Here is a 20,928-nt window from a genome sequence, read left to right as displayed (position 1 = left end):
AATAATTTTATTTGATTCAATAATCTTTTTTTAGGGTGCACTTACCACTTTCTGCCATAGCAGCAATATAAAGGACTATATCGTGAATTATAATAACTTTTTCCTGACTAAAATTATCAACTTATTAGCTTAGAATATTGGGACAAAAAGCTAGAATGCCTAAAAAATTGAGAGAATGTCATACAGTGGTAAATGCATAAATAAGAGAATGAGAGTTGTGATTTGTAGTCGATGCCTTTGCATATGAAAAGATCACAGTTTTTCATGGAAGATGGATTAAGAACACTTTCGATATTAAGAGACTGATAGAATGAAATGTGTGTCCTAGACAATACCAAACTGAAAACATTCTGTTCGACACTTTTGACGCAAAGATGGATGCTGATGCGCTTGAGAGATGTGTAACATGTAAACGCTAAATGGCTGACGCACGTGATAGAGTTGTCTGGGATTATGATGTCAACATATTTTTTTACATTTGAAGAATTCTGACTTTATGTAAAAAGAAGAATGTAATTGAAGAAGAAAGAGGGAATCAGATAAGATGTATACATTATGCATCCAGTTAAGATTTAGTTTCTGATATTCTGAAAAGACCATACTGATGGAATTGTGTTATTTAAAACTCGAAACAGTTATAAAAATTTATTAATAAAATAAAATATTTTTTTTTATTTATTTAATTTCTTATGTTAGAGCATTCTTGATGTATCCCATACTTAAGACGAGATTTCTGCACTTGCCCATGAACTTGACAACAGCATTCTTTCTAACTCTGTCTGCCTCGTCCAAATCTCCCTTTTGCAGGGCTTCGAAGAAAGAGCCAAGTTGGTCCTTCAACTCCTGAGGAACATCTCCATCTCTGAATACTGCAAAAACAAATCCAAGTTTAGCCTTTGAATCGCTGATGGCCTTCTTAACTTGTCCTGACTTCTCTGGCCTTGACTCCGCGAGTTGTATGAAGTGGACGAATCCATTTGCAAGAGCCTTTGAGTCATCAGGAACTTCATCGATTGTTGCTTCCGGACTCTTCCTCACAACTGGCTCTGGCTGCATCTGCTGCTGCGGAACAGGCATTGGCTGTGCAACGGCTACCTGTGGTCTGTACGCTGCTGCAGCTGCTGGAGGAGGTGTGATGATTGTTGGCTGTGCGGCTGGTGGTGGAGCGGCTGCAACTGGTTGCTGCGCGCCCATCATTACAGGTGCAGCAGTACCCATTGGATATGACGGAGGCTGTGCTGGCTGAGGGACGCATGGAGGGACGACGGAGATTGACGGTGGAGCGCGGATTTCCGGTTTGGATGTTGGAGGAGGTGCTGCAATCTGTGGTGTTGCTGCTCCGTACAAAACAGGTGCTGCTGGAGCTGTTTGTGGTGTTGAAACTGGAGTGAAAACAGCTGATTGTGGTGCTGATTCAGGTACTGGATTTGCAACAGGAATAAACTGTTGCTGGTGGCTCTTAACTTGCTCTACTGTTGGTGGTGGAGGTGGAACATAGTTAGTTGGCCGGCCAAGTTGTCTTGGATCGTTTGAATTTGGTGGAGGAACAGCAGATGGCTCGTGAGGAATTGCAGCTGGTCTTGGTGGAACAGTCGCTCCTGCGGCTGATGGGTAGTATACGCCTGGTCCTCTTGGTTGTGGTGAAGGAACTGAATTTGCTACTGATGTAGGGAAGTAAACTGGTTTCTGAGCGGAAGGAGCTGGAACAACAACAGATGGAGCGGCTGCTGGTGGTGGAGCATTGACAGTGGGCTGTGGAGTGGCTGTTGGAATAAATACTGAAGGAGATGCTGCTGGAGCTGATACTTGCTGCTGCGGCTGGACAGAAACAACTGATGGAGGATTGGAATAAGTGTTCTGTTGTGGAATAAACGTTCCATGTCTTGGGATCTGTTGGGAATTAACGTTGCGCTGTTGCTGTGGCTGCTGCTGGTATGATGACTGCTCTCCGACAATGGCGGATTTGAGGTCTGAAAGGATTTTGTCCTTTGGAAGTGCGGATAGGAATCTGATTGCCTCTTCCTTGTGTCCGGACTGGACAATGTGCTGAAGGAATGACTGAGCAAGAGGTGCAATGACTGATGGTGCCTTGTCGCCGGCCATTGCGCAGAGTTTTTCCAGGACAATTAAAACTGTTGATGCGGAGTTGGCCTCGTTTGGAGAGTTCTGCTCGTAGATCTTGAATAAGCATCTCTGGACCATCTCGTAGTTCTTGGCCGCAACAAAAATAACTAATGCGGAGTTATAATCGTTGAGTTCAGCAACAATTCTGTTTCCAAGCATTCCGCAGAGCTCTTCGAAATCTCCCTCAGCGAAGGAACAAAGAGCAGCGAAAATCTCGCGCCAGTCCTTTGCTTTGGCATATCTGACGAAATTGTCAAGATTATGGCCAATGATGTGGGAAACGATCCTTGTCAATGGTGACGATGTCTGTTTGATGTATCTCTGGATCGTGTTGTCAAATAATTCCTTTGGTCCGGCAGATGCGACCAACATTGCATCGGCGTACCTTCCTGCGGCAAATGCACAGTCTACGGCCGCTTCTAAGTTACTGGAAATAACCGCCTGAGCGATAACTCTACCGGTTTCATCGTCTTTTTGTTTCGGAAGTACTCTGAACGGAGTAAAGAACTCTGCTCCGCCGAATAACTCATCGCCTGTCTTTGTTGAGCTTGGAGGAGCACCAAACAATCCGCCTTCTGTTGATTGGGAGAAGAGATCTTCTTGAGAATTAGTTCCTGAGAAGAGTCCGTCATCCTGTGATGTGAAATTGCCGAATAATGAGGATGCTGTTGGGGCTGGGGCTTCTTTTTTCGGTGACTTTGGCTTCTCAGCTTGTTTGGCCGGTTCGGATTGTTTAATCTTAGCGACAAAGTCCTCTTTGTTGATGCCGAGATCAGCGAGGATTGCATCTTTGAAGGTATCTGAGTCCATCGACTTCTGGATGATCTTCCAAATGTTGTTTTCGGATGGATTAGATTGAGATGCTTCGGCTTTACGGGCTGCAAAGCCTTTCATGTCCTTCTGCTCGAGGGCTTCAACGAATTCTACGAAGTCGTTGATCTCTGTAATTGGTTCTTGGTGAAGGAATGAAGAAACTTTGTCATCCGAGTATTGGAAGACACGGCCGTCGAAGGCAACATCGACACCGGATCTGTTGTAGTGGAAGTGTGGTTGTTTAAGAATTGTCTGTGCGCCGATTGATGGATCTGCGAAAGAAAATAGATGAGTAGAGTTAGATGTAGAGGCAAGGACGGAGCCATGTATGTAAGGTGACCATTTGACTTGTGTAAATGAGGTATTTGGCTCGAAAACTGTTGCTAATGGTCCGGATGATTCGACATCCCAAGCAATGACTTTGCCGTCGCGGCCGGCTGAGAGAAGGATACGATCATCAGCGGCTGGCCACTCTAATTTGGAAACGCCGTTGCTGTGGCCGTGTAATCTCTTTAATGGGGCTCCAAGAGAACGAAGATCCCAAATAAGGACAACACTGTTACGCTGATCACTGCTGGCGGTTGCGAGTTGGGCCATATTTGTTGGAGAAAAGATAATATCAGATAATGGGAATTTGAACTGAGAATCAGCGAATGTATGTGTGGAACGGCCAACACGGATATCCCAAATTGTAGATAAACCGGTAGAATCGCAAACTGCAAAGATGGAGAAACAATTCTTATTTTGATGCCAGCAAGCGCCTGTAATGTCGCCGCTGTTGCCACGCGTCATGTTTACATCAATCTTCTTGGCGTTTGTGAAGTCTGAAACATCCCAAACGTTAACAGAATTGTCAGCAGTTGTAGATAAAAGAGCAGCTGGTTGATTCGGGTTGATTTTGATGTTTGTGATGACTGAGTTGTTAGCTGTGATTTGTCCAATTGGCTTTTGTTGATCTAAAACTGGATTGTAGAGAGAAATTGCGCCATTTTGGTGACCTGCAGCAATATAACCCATTTCTAGATTAGGACGACTAGCCCAATCAATTGCTGTAAATGGAGATGTAGCAGTGTAGTTGCTAACGGTCTCAACACTTGGATTAAGAGAAAGGAAATTAAATTTCTTTAAACTTAAAACTGGGTTTATGCTTGAACCAGCTGGAACAGCTTGTGCAAAAAGACGAGACTGTTCTCTAGCTGGGCACCAAGCAAGAAGTGAAGATTCCTGACTTGACCAAACTTTCATTTGAACTTTTTTTTTCTGCTGACGTCAAAACCGTCTGTTCATTTTATTTCGGAGAACCCGGCTAAAAAGCCCTAAAATGTATTATAATTCCAACAATGAATAAAAATAATCTGGTTAGAACTCATGAAATGATACTTTTCGATTTACTCGAATTTAATTTGTATCATAATTATCAAAATATCCTTTCACTAATGACAATAGAAGGCTAACATGACTTATCTTGGCTGAATGGTTGGAATTTTCTTACAATATTTTTCATTTTTAACAAAAATACATCATTTAGAAAGAGACAAGTAAAATTCATCTAATTCATACATTGTATAGCTCATTGGTATAACATGTCTACTTGAATTTTGATCATTAGTATATAAATTCTATTAAAACGATTTTTATTACGAAATAACTATGAAAGCTGGATATTTCGTAATAAAAATTCTGGATTTCTAAATTAAAGATTTTAGTGTATGTTTATTGGGCTAATATAAAAGAATTTTACATTGCAATGCTATTAACATTACTTTTTATATAAACACTCTTTTATTGTAATTTGTAAAGTATTCAATTCGTTTACAATTTTAGATATCGCCGATAAAAATTTTTTTTAAAAATGCTAGCATCATTACTTTCTATTAGAGCAACACGTGAAGTTAAAACAACATCCTACTTCCAAGGAATCATTTCCTTTGGTTTTAAAGAGAATGCAACATATAGTGTTAATGTATCAACAAATGCTACTAAATTGATCGTAGGATGGATGTCAAAATCAGAATGGAAGAATGCCACAGCAATGCGGATCAATACAAGCGCAAATAATTTCGTCGAAAATTATAATTTATCTAAAATTTATCAAATTCAATCTTTTGACAACACAAATCCATATTTACTCTTAGCTGGCAACATCTCTGTTAAAGATGCATACTATCTTTACGTATTTGCGTTCGATGATAAATACAATTTTGTAAAAATTGAATATAACCTCACAAATCCGAACGGCTTGCTTGATTTCAGATACGAAAACCTTCTTATAACAGCTCCAGTAATGGCGGCAATTTCTGGAATTCTTCTTGCATTTTGGCTAATTAATTGGCTTAGAAACTTTAATGTTCAAATTTATATACATTACGTCTTTACAGCTGTCTTCATTTTAACATTTGCCAATAATGTAGCATATGTAATATCCGTTGCTCGTAATAATGTTTCAGAAACAAACATATTCCCATTTATTATCTTATTCTTCTCTCATGCGTTCAAAGAAATCATCTTCTCCTTTGCAATCGTACTTGCTGCATCAGGATGGTGCATTCTTGTGGATAGTATCAAGATTTACGAGTTAATTATTTGCATTGTACTTTCTTCAGCTTATATCGGTGCCAAACTTGTTCAAGAGTATTGCAACTTCGAAGGGGTTGCACGCATAATTACAGATGTCATCTTCTTCATTTCTCTTTCAGCTTATTCGATTAAATTAATTATTTACACACAACAAGCAAGTTTAATGATCTGGGCCCACATGATTGCCATCAGAAATGCAGGTATCGATCCAACAACAACACCAGTTCAAAAGAAACACGCAATGTACATTTCATTTGAAATTGCCCTCATTGTTTACACAATTTCCATACTTGTTAAGTTCTGTGTTGTCGAGTTTGGCCCTGTTGGATGGCTTAACACCTTCGTGGACCAAGCTTTGGACCAAGTAATTTCATTTATGCTCGCATGGATCTTTAGAATCAGAGATAGAGAGAATAATGGATACAGCGCTATAGAGGAGAGCATGGAGCACGTCGATGATATGCAACTCTCCGAAATTGAGGCTGCAACAAATAATGAAGCCGATCTTCACAATGGTATCGAGTGGAGACCAGGCATGCAGCTTCCAGGCCGTCCAAACATCATAACACAGCCATCTCAACAACAAATTACTTTAGAATCTCCGGATGGAGAGCAAAACTTGACTGCAACTAACATTACTTCAGAGAATACTACAGTGTGAGTAAAAATCTATTTATTTATTATGAAAATTTTAGATTAACTTTTTAAATCGATTTTTTTATTTATTCATGATTTTCTTCCAATTTTAATACGAAAAACCAATTAAATTGAAGAGTTGGAATTCAAATTTTCTTCAAAATCATAATACATATAAATCCCAAAATGAATTTTATTTAAATCAAAAGTATTGAAGAATTTAAAATGGATTTCAATAAAGCTTACCAGCAATAATTTATTTTTAAGCTTCGATTATTCATTAATATAATACGTTTTTTGAAATGAGTTCTCAGATTGAGATCAAAATCAGAGATATTTATTCAAAAACATATAAATTCATGGCTGACCCACAGCAAACTATTCTTGATTTGAAGAAATCTTTATCAAAACTGATTTTTCAACAACCAGCAAATATTAAATTATCATTTCATGGGAAAATACTAAAAAACGAAAAGGTACTTGGTAAAATAGATCTAGGAAATTCAGGTTATTTGATATATTCATTAACAAAATTACCTCATCGCAATATTTCATTTCCACCCCTGCGAGCATTAGAATTACGAGATATAATATTGGCAAAACTTGAAACAGAAGCATCTACCCCAAGTAGTCCAAATCCAAAAACTGATATTCGCGCTTTATTTAATCCACAAACCAATCCAATTCTTAATCAAGTACTATTAGCGAAGTCACCCGAAAATGTAGCTAAGAGTGATTTAGAAGTTATTGAAATTGTGGAAAAATCAGAGAATGAGGAAATTGTTCCAGAAAGTCCAAAGCAAAATGAAGCTGAGTTGCAAATCCTAAGAGAAAAGCAAGAGCAGTATGAACGAGAACAAGAAGCTGTTAAATCTCAAGCAATGAGTCAACTATCTCCAGATCAGAATAAATTCATTAACAAGCTATGTAGAAATTTTGGAATTGCCAAAGATCATGCTATTGAGTTATTAATGTTGAATAATATGGATGAAACAGCAACGATGAAATTTATAGCCAATAATGGACTACTACTTTTCTAGAACCACTGCATTTTCATTTGTTATACTATATTGTATTGCGGATTTCGACTCAAATTTAGACTTTACTCACATAATTTTTCGTAATTTATTCAATTGTAATTCTTGCATGCAATTTTATAGAATTTTGTTGATGAGGAACTAGTTAATCAACCAGCTGCATGTCATAGACGCAAATTCTTGCTTGTCATTGCTTCTTTTGAAATTTTACAATCAATTATTATTCAATTACGCTTTTAAATCAACATCATGCTGATAAGGCAAAGATAGCACTATGATCAAAATAAACATTTGCGGATTTCAACTGATTATTTGTTTATTCAATTTTATCTCAATTTTTTTTGTGAAGAGGATGATTATAAAAACCGTAAATATTCATATTTTTTTTGTCAATGTCTTTTGACATTGATTCTTTGCTAGCAAAGACGCCTCCGAGCAAGCCAAATATAACTGAAACAGAACAAAAACCAATACAGAAGACAAAACCATCCCACACTGCAAGCTATAAAGAGGAATCAGCATTTCGTAAACGACGACGTGACAGAGATAACGAAATTGCCCGCGTACAACAAAGAGTATCAGGCTTTAATGCTTCTTTAAGTGAAGCATGGCCTACTCTCTGCCAGCATTTTGGACAAAAAATAACCCAAGATGAATTAGTTTCAATTGCAGAAGCTATTAAGCCATATGCCCAGGTTAAACTTGATCGTGATGCACGACGACGAAAATCAGTCATTCTAAAATGGTACCAAGACAATTGGTCTCAAATTTCGAAATATATAAAATATGTCGTACTTGAAGACGAAGGATCATCCTCCTCCGCAAATACAGCATAATTGTTATTTTCTATCCTAATAAACATTATTTTTATTTACATGTTATTACTTTTCAATTTATTGTGAAATCAAGACGATGATCTTCTGAAATTTACCGAACCAAATAATTTCGTAAACGACCAAATAAGAAATAAGAAATAATTATATATAAATGATCAGAATTTGGTTAAAATAATGGGAAATATATTTCAATACTTCTATAAGAAATATATTAAATATAATATGTTTACATAATTAAACATGTTTTAAATAGAAAAGATTTCTGAGTTCAGAATTTTTTTGTGAAATTATCATCTATTCATTGAAATGAATATGGTTAATTTTTCATATATGCCTTATATTTCGTTATGACTAAAATTTCAATTAGCATTGAAAATCGAACCATTCTATTGAAACGATGGGTTTTGAAATTGCATGCAGCATTTTTTTGATAGAGGTGATTATTATATCAATTAAAACTTCACCTCACTTCCACCATTTCGTCTTATGACAGAACTTCCAATTGATGTAACACTTGAAGGAATTGTTATACTTGTAAGACGTTTACAACCAGAAAATGCAGAACCTCCAATTGATGTAACACTTGAAGGAATTGTTATACTTGTAAGACCAGTACATCTAGAAAATGCAGAACTTCCAATTGATGTAACACTTGAAGGAATTGTTATACTTGTAAGTCTATAACAAGCAGAAAATGCAGAACTTCCAATTGATGTAACACTTGAAGGAATCGTTATACTTGTAAGTCTATAACAAGCAGAAAATGCAGAACTTCCAATTGATGTAACATTTGAAGGAATATCATAGACTGATCCTTCAGGGCAGTCTGAAATTATAAATGGAACAAAGAAAATTAACATTGGAAAAAATTTAGTGAATTCAGAAGGGGAAAAAACGTATTTAATGATTCGGTCTTAAGATTTTTAAAAAAAATAATTACATTTCTAATAGTACAAATTCAAGAGTCAAATTGTGAGCTTTACAAAATTTTCATCATCATTGTAAAGTTTTTACAAGAAAGTTTTCGGGATTTTTTTTGTAAACTCAGAAAAAAGGGGGCGGTGCCATGTGAGGTGAAATTTATCATACACCGATTGGACCTTTTGCTTTCCCGAAAACATAGAATTTATATTGGGGGCCAAATATATGTGCATATATCTATACTAATCAAGCCATATTTACTCATATAGTATTGAGGAATAATGTGTTTTATATAAGATATGAATTTCAAAAAATTTGTTTTATTTCATTTTGAATACAATGAGGTATCTATATATATACTCTATATTGTGTTTGTAAACTCATTTTGGTCACATATCCATTTTTTAATCTGCATCTTATTTGAGATTTCAAATTTTTATCGACAATCATATATGATCACATCGGCATTTGGAGATACTTATCTTGTATCTCCAAATATCGATGTGATCATTGTATTTAATTGTATATTGACCAAGAGATTTCGATGCAGAATATTCAAAGTAGATAGTTTTTCCATTCTGTACGCATAGGTGCAGGGTCTATCACTGGCACCCTGCACCAATATGTGCAGAATGGGAAAAGCTTGCACTTTTACCTTTCGATGCGAATGTTGCAAACACTTTTCCCATTCTGCACATATATAGGCAGGGTCTATCACTGGCACCCTGCACCAATATGTGCAGAATGGGAAAAGCGCGCACTTTTGTTCTTCGATGCGAATGTGTCGGACATAATTCCTGATTTGCTCATATATTTGCAGGGTCTATCACTAGGACCCTGCACATATATGAGCAAATCAGGAATTGCTTGCACTTTTTCACTTGAATGTGATTCATTGAATTTCAATTCGAGAAAGGAGTTTACAAATGCAGGGTATTGTTCCTTTACCCTGCATTTGTAAACTCCTTTCTCGAATAGCTTGCACTTTTTTCAAAGAATGTTAAACATCGAATTTCAATTCGAGAAAGGAGTTTACAAATGCAGGGTAAAGGGACAATACCCTGCATTTGTTAACTCCTTTCTTGTAAAACCTTCCTCCAAAAAAATATAAAGATCACATTCTTCTTAAAACTCTCAAAATCTCATTATTTCAATCTTATAATCATAAATAAACATACTCTTTCTATCTAATATTTCTCTATTCCTTAATTTTCTTATGAAATTTGTTATTTTTTATTTAATTTTTAAAATTTTCAATTTTTTTGGATAATTTTATTCAATTTTATGATAATTTATTCTATTCTCATTATATAATAATATTGTTCATTTTTATTTTTTTAATTTTTCAATGCATACGATAATTTTTAATTCAATTTTTAAACGAATGTTTTGATGGGATGAGCTTACTGAGCATAGGCTCATCCCATCAAAACATTCCCTTAAAAACTCTGGCCTTCATCGAGGCCAGAGTTTACAATTCATCAGCTCAGAGCCAAGTTCCTCGACGGTCGTCCTCATTAGGCCCGATCCGAGAGGAACTTGGCTCTTCATTAAAATCACAAGCTCTGGCCATTGCTAAGGCCAGAGCTTCGCAAACCATCCTCGGGGCCGGTTTCCTCAAAGACCGCCCTGATTCGGGGCGGCCGGAGAGGAAACCAGCCCCGAGAGAGTTCCCATACGAAGCTCTGGCCCAAGCAAAGGCCAGAGCCTGCAAATACAATCCTCAGGGCCGAGTTTTGCGATGATCGTCGATCATGTCGACGGTCTCGCAAGAACTCGGCCCTGAAAGACATACAAATACAGGCTCTGGCCCTAGCAAAGGCCAGGGCTTCGCTTACTGTCCTCAGGGCCGGCTTTCTCAAATGCCGTCCTGATCTAGGGCGGCAGGAGAGGAATCCGGCCCTGGGAACATCCAAATACGAAGCTCTGGCCCAAGCAAAGGCCAGAGCCTGCAAAATACTCAATGTTCAACAATTACAAATCTCATGTCACCCAGAAAGCTATGAAGGAAGCCCTTTCTCTAGGTTAGGACTTCCTTCATAGCTTTCTGGTACTGAGTGGAGTGGTTTTGGCTTCCATTGCCGCTCACTCCAGTAAGATCACGAGATTGTACAAAAGCCACGGCAAGTGCATTCCAACACCATAAATACACTTGCCGTGGAATACGGTTGCGAGTGCCTGCTGCTTCAACCGAGATTTGCAGCAGACACTCGCAATGATAACTAAAATTCATCATAAAGCTGGGAAATGGGCCTTTTCTCAAGGTCAAAGCCCATTTCTCAGCTTTATGATATTGAAACGAGCATTTTGAGAGGTTATTACTGTTTTTCCCGGAATCATCTTGAGATTCCGGGAAAGTCATAGCAAGTGTAATCTATTAGCATAGATACACTTGCTATGACACATATATGCCAGCATCTGCTGCTTACCCCAAATAAGTAGCAGATGCTCGGCATCACATCTTGAGATCCTTATTATCTGCGCATTTTTCATTTTAATATATATAAATGTGTGTGTCTAACACAAGTCTATATGCGCCATGTAAAATATACACTAATACACACATATTGATCATAATTAATAAGATATCAAACTATAAAAACTGAGATATTACTATAAACTATATGTATTATTATTATATAGGTACCATACTATAAGGTCATATGAATATTATTGAAATTAGACACACTTTATATAATTTTATAATGTGAATAACTTGGGTCATAATTTTTTTTACGTAATTCCTACACGAAATGATCGGCATTACCCTAGTCTATCTGCGTGCAAAATACCAAGGAACAAATCAAATACTCACCATATCTTTTTTTAAAAAGGTCCAATCGGTGTATGGTGATTTTCACCTCACATGGCACAACCCCCAGAAAAAAGTAAAAAAAATATTGAATGTATTTAATGCTATACTTACGCCCATCTAACTTTAATTCAAATTTTAACAAAATGTAGTCACTTTTGAGATGCAGTGAAGCGGAGTATCAAAAGTGAATCTATTTTGGAATTCTTGTCTAATTCTAAATTTGTTGATTTGAATAGATCACAAAATTGAATAAACAAACCGAGTCGGTGCTCTATCAGCCTTTTTGCTGTGCTTTTGAGCAATATCTCCTCAAGTAATGACAATACTAGGCTATTCCAAGATCATGCCCTTAAAGTAGGCCAATTTTTCTCAGAAATTTCAGATCAAAATTATGAAATTTCTAAAATTTGGTTCTCTTTGACCAGAAAATATTACTCTACTGCTCTATCTCTTGTCATTACTTATAAAATTGTAAACTTCCATACTGTTTTAACTTTATTATTATACATGTACAACAGCATCATTGAATGAAGTAATGTAAATCTCTAAAAAAAAATAACCGCATTCTTCATTTCTCTTTTAACTCCTTGACACATTCTCCCTTCGTACTTCAAAAAATGGATGGCGTAGTCTTTTACACTATGTCACTGCATTCTTTATCTTTTATATTATATAATATCAAATCTCTTGGTCGAATTCAGTGTTGAAAGATGCGTATTTATAGTATCATGCGTATTCATGATAATATATGGAAAAATGGAAGATTCTTTCTCGTATATTTCCAAAATAAAAATAAAAACCTGAACCTACTGTTCAAAGTATATTTTAATTGTCAAAAATTTTAATTATAGTCAGATGGGCATAAGTACCATTTTAAGTCTTCGTAAACATTTCAGAAAAATGTTTTGTCACTTTTTCAGCTCTTTAAGGATACCCTTACGTGTCAGATTTTTTGCGCATACGAAGAAGTCATGCTAGACATGAGCTATAAACCTGAAATTTTAGCAACATATTTAAAACTTTTTAAACTACAATACACTTTAATATTCAAGAACAAAAATATTCTTTTTAGAAATTACATAATTATTTTATGTGAAATCTATATAAAAACATATTTTGCGAGCGTAACTTTTTTCTTTATAAGCACCTTATATGACTGATAAACTGTGAAGGCACATAATTGTTAATTCATAGAGTTGATATGTTTCCAAAATTGAGAGGAAATTTGAAAATTGAATACCCTTTCAATTCAATTTTCAAAAGATATCAGCTCCTTCAATAATTGAAGGACGATTTTGATCATTTGCTCTTAAAACAAGTATGCCATGGAGAAAAAAGTTACGCTCGCAAATCTGAAATATAACTATCATATAAAAAAATTAAATTTCTAATTTTTTACTCTATAGATATTATTGGCCACTTGTGTAATGCATAAAAGTTTATGTCATATGCATACATTTGGAAGTATGGGAGACGAGGGAAATTACTTCTATGAGGCACTAGGATTTTTAAAAATTTCTCTATCGGACTCACTATTCAATTTCTCGAAAATTAAAAAAAATCAATAATAGCTAAAATGTATTATGCATAACAAATTTTAATGTTACACGGTATTTTTTTGAACTTCATGACATGAATTTTCTTTATATTATTTTTTTTTGGATTTTCTATGATTTATGCGATAGGCTGGAACAACATTGTAAGTGCAATGATATCATTTATAGAGAAATCTAAAACTTCAGCATTCAGAACTCGCAACCACAAAAATATTCATTTGCTAAGTAAGTAAAGTTGATTAAGTTCGACACTTAGCTTTTATACGTAAAACCAAGTGTGTATTGTTATTTCTTGTTAAATTATTGAGAAAAAAATAAATTGTAAGAGAAACGATACTGATTATTGAAATAATATTGAGGGTAGCTGCAGATTTCTTCATTAACATGCCGGAAATTTGTTAATCTTGGTTTTCTATCATAAAATCTGTCGAAGAATCTAAAAACGGAGATATGAAATAGAGATCATGTAAATCTAGAGTATCCTGTCAGAAAAATAGACTAAGCATGTAACCCTTTTTTGGTCATAAACGAAACAATAAGAATTACCGAAAAAGTGACAAAACATCAAAAACAGGGAGGGGGTCTCAATTTTTATTACTTATATTATTTTACAATATTTATATAAATACTCTTTATAATATATTTTACTATAAAATTATACCTCAAATTCAAATATTTAAAATATTATTTACATAATTATCTCAAAATTATATTTTTATATATTATTTTTCATATGTATAAATCATATAATCTATATCTATGCAAATCTCATCTAAAATTTTTTGAAACAAACCGCTACCATTTTATAATGGTCCATCTTAAATTCATCATAAATTCTGGTACATGTTAGTACCAGAGTCTTCAAATCTCAAACACTCTGGTACCAACATGTACCAGACGCGAGTTTCCAATGCCCTCGTACGATTTTCTATTAAGATCTTCTTGAATGAGAAGGTCTTCATAGAAACTCGTACGAGGGCTTCTCTTTTAAATACTCTGGTACCTGCTGGTATCGGAGTCGACTTTACAGCCCTTTCCCCAATTTTGAAGCTGGGGAAAGTTTTCAAGCAATGAAAGGGAAGCTCTCGCTATGAGGTGAAAATCTAGAATTTTTACCTCATAGCGAGTAATCCTTTGTTAATTGCTTGAAAACTTTCTTCAAATTATCAAAATTTCGAGGAAAGTTTCCTTGCTTCAAAGTAGAGATGGAGCCCTTTGAGCCACTGCATATAGGTCAGTGACTCAAAATACTCCATCTCTACTAGAAATCGCCAAAATTTGGGTCGCAATCTTTGAAATGCGACGCAAGTTTTGGCAATTTCGCGAGGGACTTGCTCCATTTGGTGCATAGATTCACACTCTATGCACCAGATGGAACAATTCTTTCGCTGACAGCGGGAAACTTTGTCTGAATAGTTTAACATTCAGACAAAGTTTTCCGCTGTCAGAGAGGGAATGGAAGGGTAAGAGGTATATATTCATAATGTATACCTCTTACTCTTCCATTCCCTCAAGAAAGTTCAAAAACTTGGGTGCAATCAGTTCTGATTGCACCTAAGTTTTTGAATTTTGTATAAGGAATTGTTGGCTATGATGTACTGATCATGAATCAGTACATCATAGCCAACAATTCCTTCGCAAACAGTGGGAAACTTTGTCTGAATAGTTTAACATTCAGACAAAATTTCCCGCTGTCAGGGAGGGAATTAGAGGGTGGGAGATATATAGATAGACTATAAATCTCTCACCCTTTAATTCCCTCAAGAAAGTTCAAAAACTTGGGTGCAATCAGAACTGATTGCACCTAAGTTTTTGAATTTTGTATAAGGAATTGTTGGCTATGATGTACTGATCATGAATCAGTACATCATAGCCAACAATTCCTTCGCAAACAGTGGGAAACTTTGTCTGAATAGTTTAACATTCAGACAAATTTCCCGCTGTCAGAGAGGGAATGGAAGGGTGGAGATATTAATGTATACCTCTTACTCTTCCATTCCCTCAAGAAAGTTCAAAAACTTGGGTGCAATCAGAACTGATTGCACCCAAGTTTTTGAACTTTATATAAGGAATTGTTGGCTATGATGTACTGATCATGAATCAGTACATCATAGCCAACAATTCCTTCGCAAACAGTGGGAAACTTTGTCTGAATAGTTTAACATTCAGACAAAGTTTCCCGCTGTCAGGGAGGGAATTAGAGGGTGGGAGATATATAGATAGACTATAAATCTCTCACCCTTTAATTCCCTCAAGAAAGTTCAAAAACTTGGGTGCAATCAGAACTGATTGCACCCAAGTTTTTGAATTTTGTATAAGGAATTGTTGGCTATGATGTACTGATCATGAATCAGTACATCATAGCCAACAATTCTACCTTTTAACCAAAGATAATTGATTCGTATGTAAAATATTAAGCTAAAATTTCTCTTTCTTTTAGTACACATTCTTCCATTTCGTGTACATGTATCATATATTAAGTACTAGTTATCTATTCTATATCCTTTATCCCAATTTAGATACTCAAAGATAATTCTTTTTCAGAAGAAAAAAAATATTTTCTATTAAACCGTTATTTTTTCAATGTGAGTTTTCAATTTTATTTTTCCTTTTTGCTGCTCAATGCAACATCCTCCACCCGATCCTCCATGCGAGGTTGATCAAGCCATAGGATATTTAGAATATTCTCGTTTTGTTATAGCTGCAGAGCTGCATGGTAACATAAGATTTGTCAAAGACCCACAAAAACTATCAATTGGAACAGGAGTATTAATCTACCACCGATGCGAATACGAAGGCTGCCCAGCAGGCTTTAAATTTATTAAAAATTTCGACAATTACATTTTTAAATCTGCAAACTTAACTCATATTCACTCAGGACCACCACCACAACATAAAAATACACCTACAAGTGGTACTTACCGTGCTTGGATTAAAAAATTTCTCATGAATCACGGAAGTCCACTTAATGCAACACAAGAAGTCAACAAAACGCTTGAAATACCTAAAGATCATACTTGTATTCACATGACTATGAAACAAACTGCAATCAATCAATTGAAATATTATTTACAACAAAAAGATCTTATGAGATCTTTACCAGACATATCTTTAAATCAATTTCAATCTTTACAAAACTATGTTAATCAATGGGAAGATCAACATGATGACCTTATTTATTTTGACATTCAAGGTGAAGATACTGATTTTCCAGACAAATTGGTTTTTATTTACTCTGATAATGATATGATCTCTCAAATTCATGAAAAATCACCAATTTATCACTTAGACTCTACGTTTAAATTAATTATTCATGGATTTCCTTTTTATGTATTAGCTACCAAATTTGCTAATACTCATTCTATCCCTTTGTGTTATTTTATAATATATCCAGATAATAGTGAAAATATTTCTTTTTGCTTAAGTAAATATTTTGAAACAACTCACACAGAACCTGAATTTATCATGTCTGACTGTGCACTAAACATTTTCAAGGGGATTAGGAATTCATTTCCGGAGTGCAATATCTTTTGGTGCGCGCTACATGTAATACGCGCACTTAAAAAGAATCTCTCAAAGATAAATGATGAAGAGATTAGATCAGAAGTCGAAAAATTTATGAACATTTTATGTTATTATCGTGATTGCACAGAAGAAGATGCTGCAAAAATGTATAAAGAGCACATTATTGATAAAATTCAAGATCAATTGGAATTTAATCAATACTTTACACGTCAGTGGGACATTCATAAACAACAGTGGATAGCCGCTGCCAGACCAAATGAATTAACCGTTGTGAATAACGTTTCTGAATCTTTATTTAAAAAGATAAAATATCACGATTTTGGCTGCGTTAAAAATCAAAGAATTGATGTTTTTGTCAAAAATCTTTTAGAAGAAGTTGCACCCAATTACTTTTATCGTATTAAAAACGATTTACTTCAAACAGGTTTTATTCCTTCAATTAGAATTCGCGAGCCTCGATTGACAGATTATAAAACAAAATTGAAAAGAGAAGTTCAATCACGTTTATACCAAGTATTAAATTTTGTTCAGAATCAAGAAGCCAATTTGAATCCATTAAGATTTTTATTGGAAAATGCTGAAGAAAAACTTTCTCAAATAAATGAGAAGATACAAAATTCAATTACATATTTAAGATCGTTTGAAATTCCAAATGAATTGTTAGAAATTAATGAATTTTGTTATAATTCTCCAGATTATATTTTAGAACATTTCGAAGAATTTTTGGAGGATTTCAAAGAAAAGAATAATTTAATAGACTAAAAAATTTATTATTTTTATTTATTGTGAATTTTAAATTGTCACTTTTTAAGTGTTACTCCCTATTGAAAGTGTCACTTTTTGGCTGTCACTTTTTCGGAAATTCTTATATACTCCACTTTTTACCACTTAGTTATACAGATGATCATTAAATTTAAACGAGCACTTTTTGTCAGAATTTATTCTTTTACAAAGACAGAAGATTTTAGTATTATTTAATATTAGTGAAAAAAAAAAAAAAAAAAAAAAAGGTAGTGGGGCTTCCAGGGGCTGCGCCCCTTCTAGCCCTGAAGATGTTTAGTATGCAATGAGGTATAAAATGAGGTTTTTTTTGGGTATAGGGGGCTTCCCGGGCGCGTTGCGCCCTCTAGCCCTTAAAATTTTTGAAAGTCGTTGCTGTTGACTTTTCGGTAGAGGACTCAAAATAGTATAACTATGTCCGGACAAGTAAGGGTCTATCGTCGCTACAGTAAAGTTACGGGCGTTCAAAGAAGTATACTTTGAGAGACTCTTTAGAAACTTTAGAATGAGATAGGACGGTTATTTTACAAAACTGACAAGACTTACCGAGTAGTTTTCATGTTTCGTCACTTTTCAGGAAAAAACATTTTTATTATATATATAAAATGAATTTTACAAAACCACCGTTACCCTTCTTTGGAAATAAGAGTAGATGTAAAGATATTCTATTGAGAGAACTTAAGAAACTACCGAATGGTCTAACATTTGTAGACTTGTTCGGTGGAAGTTTCTATATATCCCATCTGTGCCATACAATATTTCCTGACTCAAAGATTATATGCAATGACTTCGACAACTATATGAACCGTCTCAAACATATACCAGACACAAACAAAATATTGAAAGAGTTAAAAGAAAAGATACCTATAGCTAACATGGAACGTATACCATTAGATAAGAAAAATATTGTCAGAGAGGTTTTGAAAAAAGCAGAGTATATTGACTGGGATAGTATATCTTCTAGACTATTATATAGTGGTTCTATAAGAGTTCATGACATTGAAACACTTATGTCAAACGTTTTATATCTTAACTATACAAAGGTTTTCAAAGAGGACATAGAAAAATATACTGAGGGTATAGAGTTTGTGAGATGTCATTGGACAGAGTTGTATGAAAAATATAAAAACAAGGAAAATGTTTTCTTTATAGTAGACCCGCCGTTCTATAACACATACGATTTTCAATACCAAGTAGACTGGACTTTGAGAGACTCTTTAGAAACTTTAGACGTTTTACATAACCATCCATGCTTTTACTTTACATCCGATAAAAGTGGTTTGGAAAGTGTCATGAGATGGTTAGAGGACATACATGACTATGAGTTTAGATACGATAAGATAGAATATGAGAGAGGTCCTATAAACCGGAAAAAGTGTCACAACAAAGAAATTTTATTGGTAAGTAAATGTGGTTTGAAATAGGACTACTTGTTTTAGGTTTTTTCCATTGTGTCATCTATTTCTTTGACGTGGCAGAAAAGTACAGAGAATATGAAGATGAACCAATGTCTGCAAATGTTCAGCATATGTACTCGTAAGAGATATTTTTATCTAATATTAAATGGACGCACAGAACTTAGCGAATGCACAGCAACCTGGACAACCAAACCCAGAGAATATTCCAAATGAAGTTAGAATACAAACTGCAATGGCAAACTATGGTCAAGTGCCAACAGATGTACAAATGCAAACTGCCATGTCAAATGACGCTGCGTTAGGCTTACCACCATGGTATGCAAATATGAGATGGAAAGAGTTTTATACAAACCCTGAAGTGGGATATAAACAACTCTATGCAGATGACGCGAACACAGGAGTTGACCCAGAGTATGTTTTCTACCAGAGGAGAAATAGAATGTATGAGCTCCAGTTAAAAAATGCTATGGAACTCAACAGGAAACGTAAGAGACTAGGCGGACATTAGATTTTTACATATAGTAAAATGGGTTTCTTCAGTAGTATTGGAAACTTCTTTCGAAATGTTGGAAGAGGTATATGGAATGGAATAAAATCTGTCGGAAGAGGAGTATGGAACGGAGTCAAAAATATTGGTAAAAGAGTAGGTCAGTTTGTTGGTATTATACCTAAAGACCCTGAACCAGAAGAACAAGCTCCTGTTATACAACAGCCTGAACCTGCACCACAGTCTAGTTGGCAACCAAATCCAACACCTCAACCGTATTAAAAAATTATATTTTTACCGTTCGATAGTAGTTGTATATGAAACTAAGTTCTAAGTAAAACGCATGGTATAATGGAACTATTCTCTTTCTTCCATCTGTTGTAAACCATACTTGAAAGTCTGAAATACTTCCACTCGGTGGTTCATATAGCTTTGTAGGTTTTTCGTAAAAGTCATTTGCCAAGCATAAAAAAGAGTTTTGTGCACCAGAAAATGAAGCATGAACTATAATAGCGTCTGAGTCGAAAACATTTTCATATGTTCCATTAGGGTTTTCGACTTCATAATAGTCCGGGTGTACTGGATATGCTGCAGGCTGATTTAACATCCTCAAAAATCTATACCATGCCAAGTTGTTATATTTTGTAGAAATATAAACGTTTTCTCCAAGGTCTTCTATTCTATCGATTTTAACAGTTGCATTTTTCCTGTCATATATAATATCGAGATGGTACTCTCCCTCGTCAATGTTAAACTGGTTTGCATATTCGAGATAGATATCGTTTATTTTTTCTTGAAAAGCTTGAAGAGTTGTTTCTAAGTTTACAAGCAAATTCACTTGTAAAAGTTTTCCCTGTTCAAATTTCTCATACGTACGTTTTTCTTTGTTATAGTATCGAACTTCAAAACCGACCGTAAATGGGAAACCATGTATGGCTTCTGAAATGAACTTCATTCTACGAAAGCCAATAGCTTTTGTGACGGATGGGTCTCTTAGCCATCTTAACGGGTAGTCAAAACGATAGCCTTCATGCTTTACGGTCTCTGTCTCAAACTTTTGACCGACATTCGTAAAAAGTTCATCTAATGGTTTAGTTGTAGCAACTCTAGAAGTTTCCTTTTCTATTGGAAGCATATTTTATCTAGAATAAAAATGTCAAATGAAACAGCGTCTATGAGAGAAATACAACACAACCGACAACTCATTATACAAGCTCTAAATAAGAGCACAACAAACTTTTCAAACTATTCTAAGATATCTGAGTCATTGAAAGAAGGAAGCTTAAAACTGACATTAAACCCAATGACAGATGAGTTTCTGTTTCAAGACAACAAGAACCATACTGTTTGTATAAATCCAACAAAAGGAACTTTAAACGAGAAACCTATAGATGAACTTCTTT

The 20,928-nt window shown here is 35.1% G+C and overlaps 11 protein-coding genes across 11 annotated transcripts, besides 6 other annotated features; 8 read left to right on the top strand and 3 right to left on the bottom strand.

Annotated features, from left to right (window-relative positions):
* Positions 1-29: 29 nt before the first annotated feature.
* Positions 30-58: a mobile genetic element.
* Positions 30-58: a terminal%2Cinverted (terminal inverted repeat of tvBac_53III transposon ID:TVAGG3_0254890).
* A 593-nt stretch (positions 59-651) lies between these two features.
* On the bottom strand, positions 652-4,195 carry TVAGG3_0254880 (SEC31-related protein family; the record flags this gene model as incomplete). Its single annotated transcript, XM_001307211.1, has 1 exon — positions 688-4,182. One exon carries the CDS (start codon positions 4,180-4,182, stop codon positions 688-690), a length of 3,495 nt encoding a protein of 1,164 aa, XP_001307212.1.
* A 531-nt stretch (positions 4,196-4,726) lies between these two features.
* On the top strand, positions 4,727-6,203 carry TVAGG3_0254870 (lung seven transmembrane receptor family; the record flags this gene model as incomplete). The annotated part of the gene is made up of 1 exon (XM_001307212.2): positions 4,790-6,175. The coding sequence occupies one exon, from the start codon at positions 4,790-4,792 to the stop codon at positions 6,173-6,175; it is 1,386 nt and encodes a 461-aa protein (XP_001307213.1).
* Positions 6,204-6,452: 249 nt separating this feature from the next.
* Positions 6,453-7,190, top strand: TVAGG3_0254850 (ubiquitin-like family; the record flags this gene model as incomplete). The annotated part of the gene is made up of 1 exon (XM_001307213.1): positions 6,453-7,190. The coding sequence occupies one exon, from the start codon at positions 6,453-6,455 to the stop codon at positions 7,188-7,190; it is 738 nt and encodes a 245-aa protein (XP_001307214.1).
* Positions 7,191-7,579: 389 nt separating this feature from the next.
* On the top strand, positions 7,580-8,023 carry TVAGG3_0254860 (uncharacterized protein; the record flags this gene model as incomplete). The annotated part of the gene is made up of 1 exon (XM_001307214.1): positions 7,580-8,023. One exon carries the CDS (start codon positions 7,580-7,582, stop codon positions 8,021-8,023), a length of 444 nt encoding a protein of 147 aa, XP_001307215.1.
* A 452-nt stretch (positions 8,024-8,475) lies between these two features.
* TVAGG3_0254840 (ribonuclease inhibitor domain-containing protein) lies at positions 8,476-8,883 on the bottom strand (the record flags this gene model as incomplete). The annotated part of the gene is made up of 1 exon (XM_001307215.1): positions 8,476-8,883. One exon carries the CDS (start codon positions 8,881-8,883, stop codon positions 8,476-8,478), a length of 408 nt encoding a protein of 135 aa, XP_001307216.1.
* A 722-nt stretch (positions 8,884-9,605) lies between these two features.
* On the top strand, positions 9,606-9,870 carry TVAGG3_0254830 (uncharacterized protein; the record flags this gene model as incomplete). Its single annotated transcript, XM_001307216.2, has 1 exon — positions 9,606-9,870. A coding segment is annotated over one exon (265 nt), but the record flags the coding sequence as incomplete, so codon positions are not given.
* Positions 9,871-13,844: 3,974 nt separating this feature from the next.
* Positions 13,845-13,872: a terminal%2Cinverted (terminal inverted repeat of MuDR-2B_TvMULE3 transposon ID:TVAGG3_0254800).
* Positions 13,845-17,715: a mobile genetic element.
* Positions 15,938-16,265, top strand: TVAGG3_0254820 (uncharacterized protein; the record flags this gene model as incomplete). The annotated part of the gene is made up of 1 exon (XM_001282930.2): positions 15,938-16,265. A coding segment is annotated over one exon (328 nt), but the record flags the coding sequence as incomplete, so codon positions are not given.
* TVAGG3_0254810 (zinc ion binding protein family) lies at positions 16,781-17,602 on the top strand (the record flags this gene model as incomplete). Its single annotated transcript, XM_001307217.1, has 1 exon — positions 16,781-17,602. One exon carries the CDS (start codon positions 16,781-16,783, stop codon positions 17,600-17,602), a length of 822 nt encoding a protein of 273 aa, XP_001307218.1.
* Positions 17,686-17,715: a terminal%2Cinverted (terminal inverted repeat of MuDR-2B_TvMULE3 transposon ID:TVAGG3_0254800).
* Positions 17,716-19,183: 1,468 nt separating this feature from the next.
* Positions 19,184-19,546, top strand: TVAGG3_0254790 (uncharacterized protein; the record flags this gene model as incomplete). The annotated part of the gene is made up of 1 exon (XM_001307218.1): positions 19,184-19,546. One exon carries the CDS (start codon positions 19,184-19,186, stop codon positions 19,544-19,546), a length of 363 nt encoding a protein of 120 aa, XP_001307219.1.
* Positions 19,547-19,564: 18 nt separating this feature from the next.
* Positions 19,565-19,807, top strand: TVAGG3_0254780 (serine threonine-protein phosphatase family; the record flags this gene model as incomplete). The annotated part of the gene is made up of 1 exon (XM_001307219.1): positions 19,565-19,807. One exon carries the CDS (start codon positions 19,565-19,567, stop codon positions 19,805-19,807), a length of 243 nt encoding a protein of 80 aa, XP_001307220.1.
* Positions 19,808-19,811: 4 nt separating this feature from the next.
* On the bottom strand, positions 19,812-20,660 carry TVAGG3_0254770 (uncharacterized protein; the record flags this gene model as incomplete). Its single annotated transcript, XM_001307220.1, has 1 exon — positions 19,812-20,660. One exon carries the CDS (start codon positions 20,658-20,660, stop codon positions 19,812-19,814), a length of 849 nt encoding a protein of 282 aa, XP_001307221.1.
* A 237-nt stretch (positions 20,661-20,897) lies between these two features.
* Positions 20,898-20,928: part of a mobile genetic element that runs on past the window's edge.

This window comes from Trichomonas vaginalis, chromosome V (genome assembly GCF_026262505.1).
Source record: "Trichomonas vaginalis G3 chromosome V, whole genome shotgun sequence".
Lineage (NCBI taxonomy): Eukaryota > Parabasalia > Trichomonadida > Trichomonadidae > Trichomonas > Trichomonas vaginalis.
Note: the sequence above shows the minus strand (reverse complement) of the source record. Positions and strands in the feature narration are given on the sequence as shown.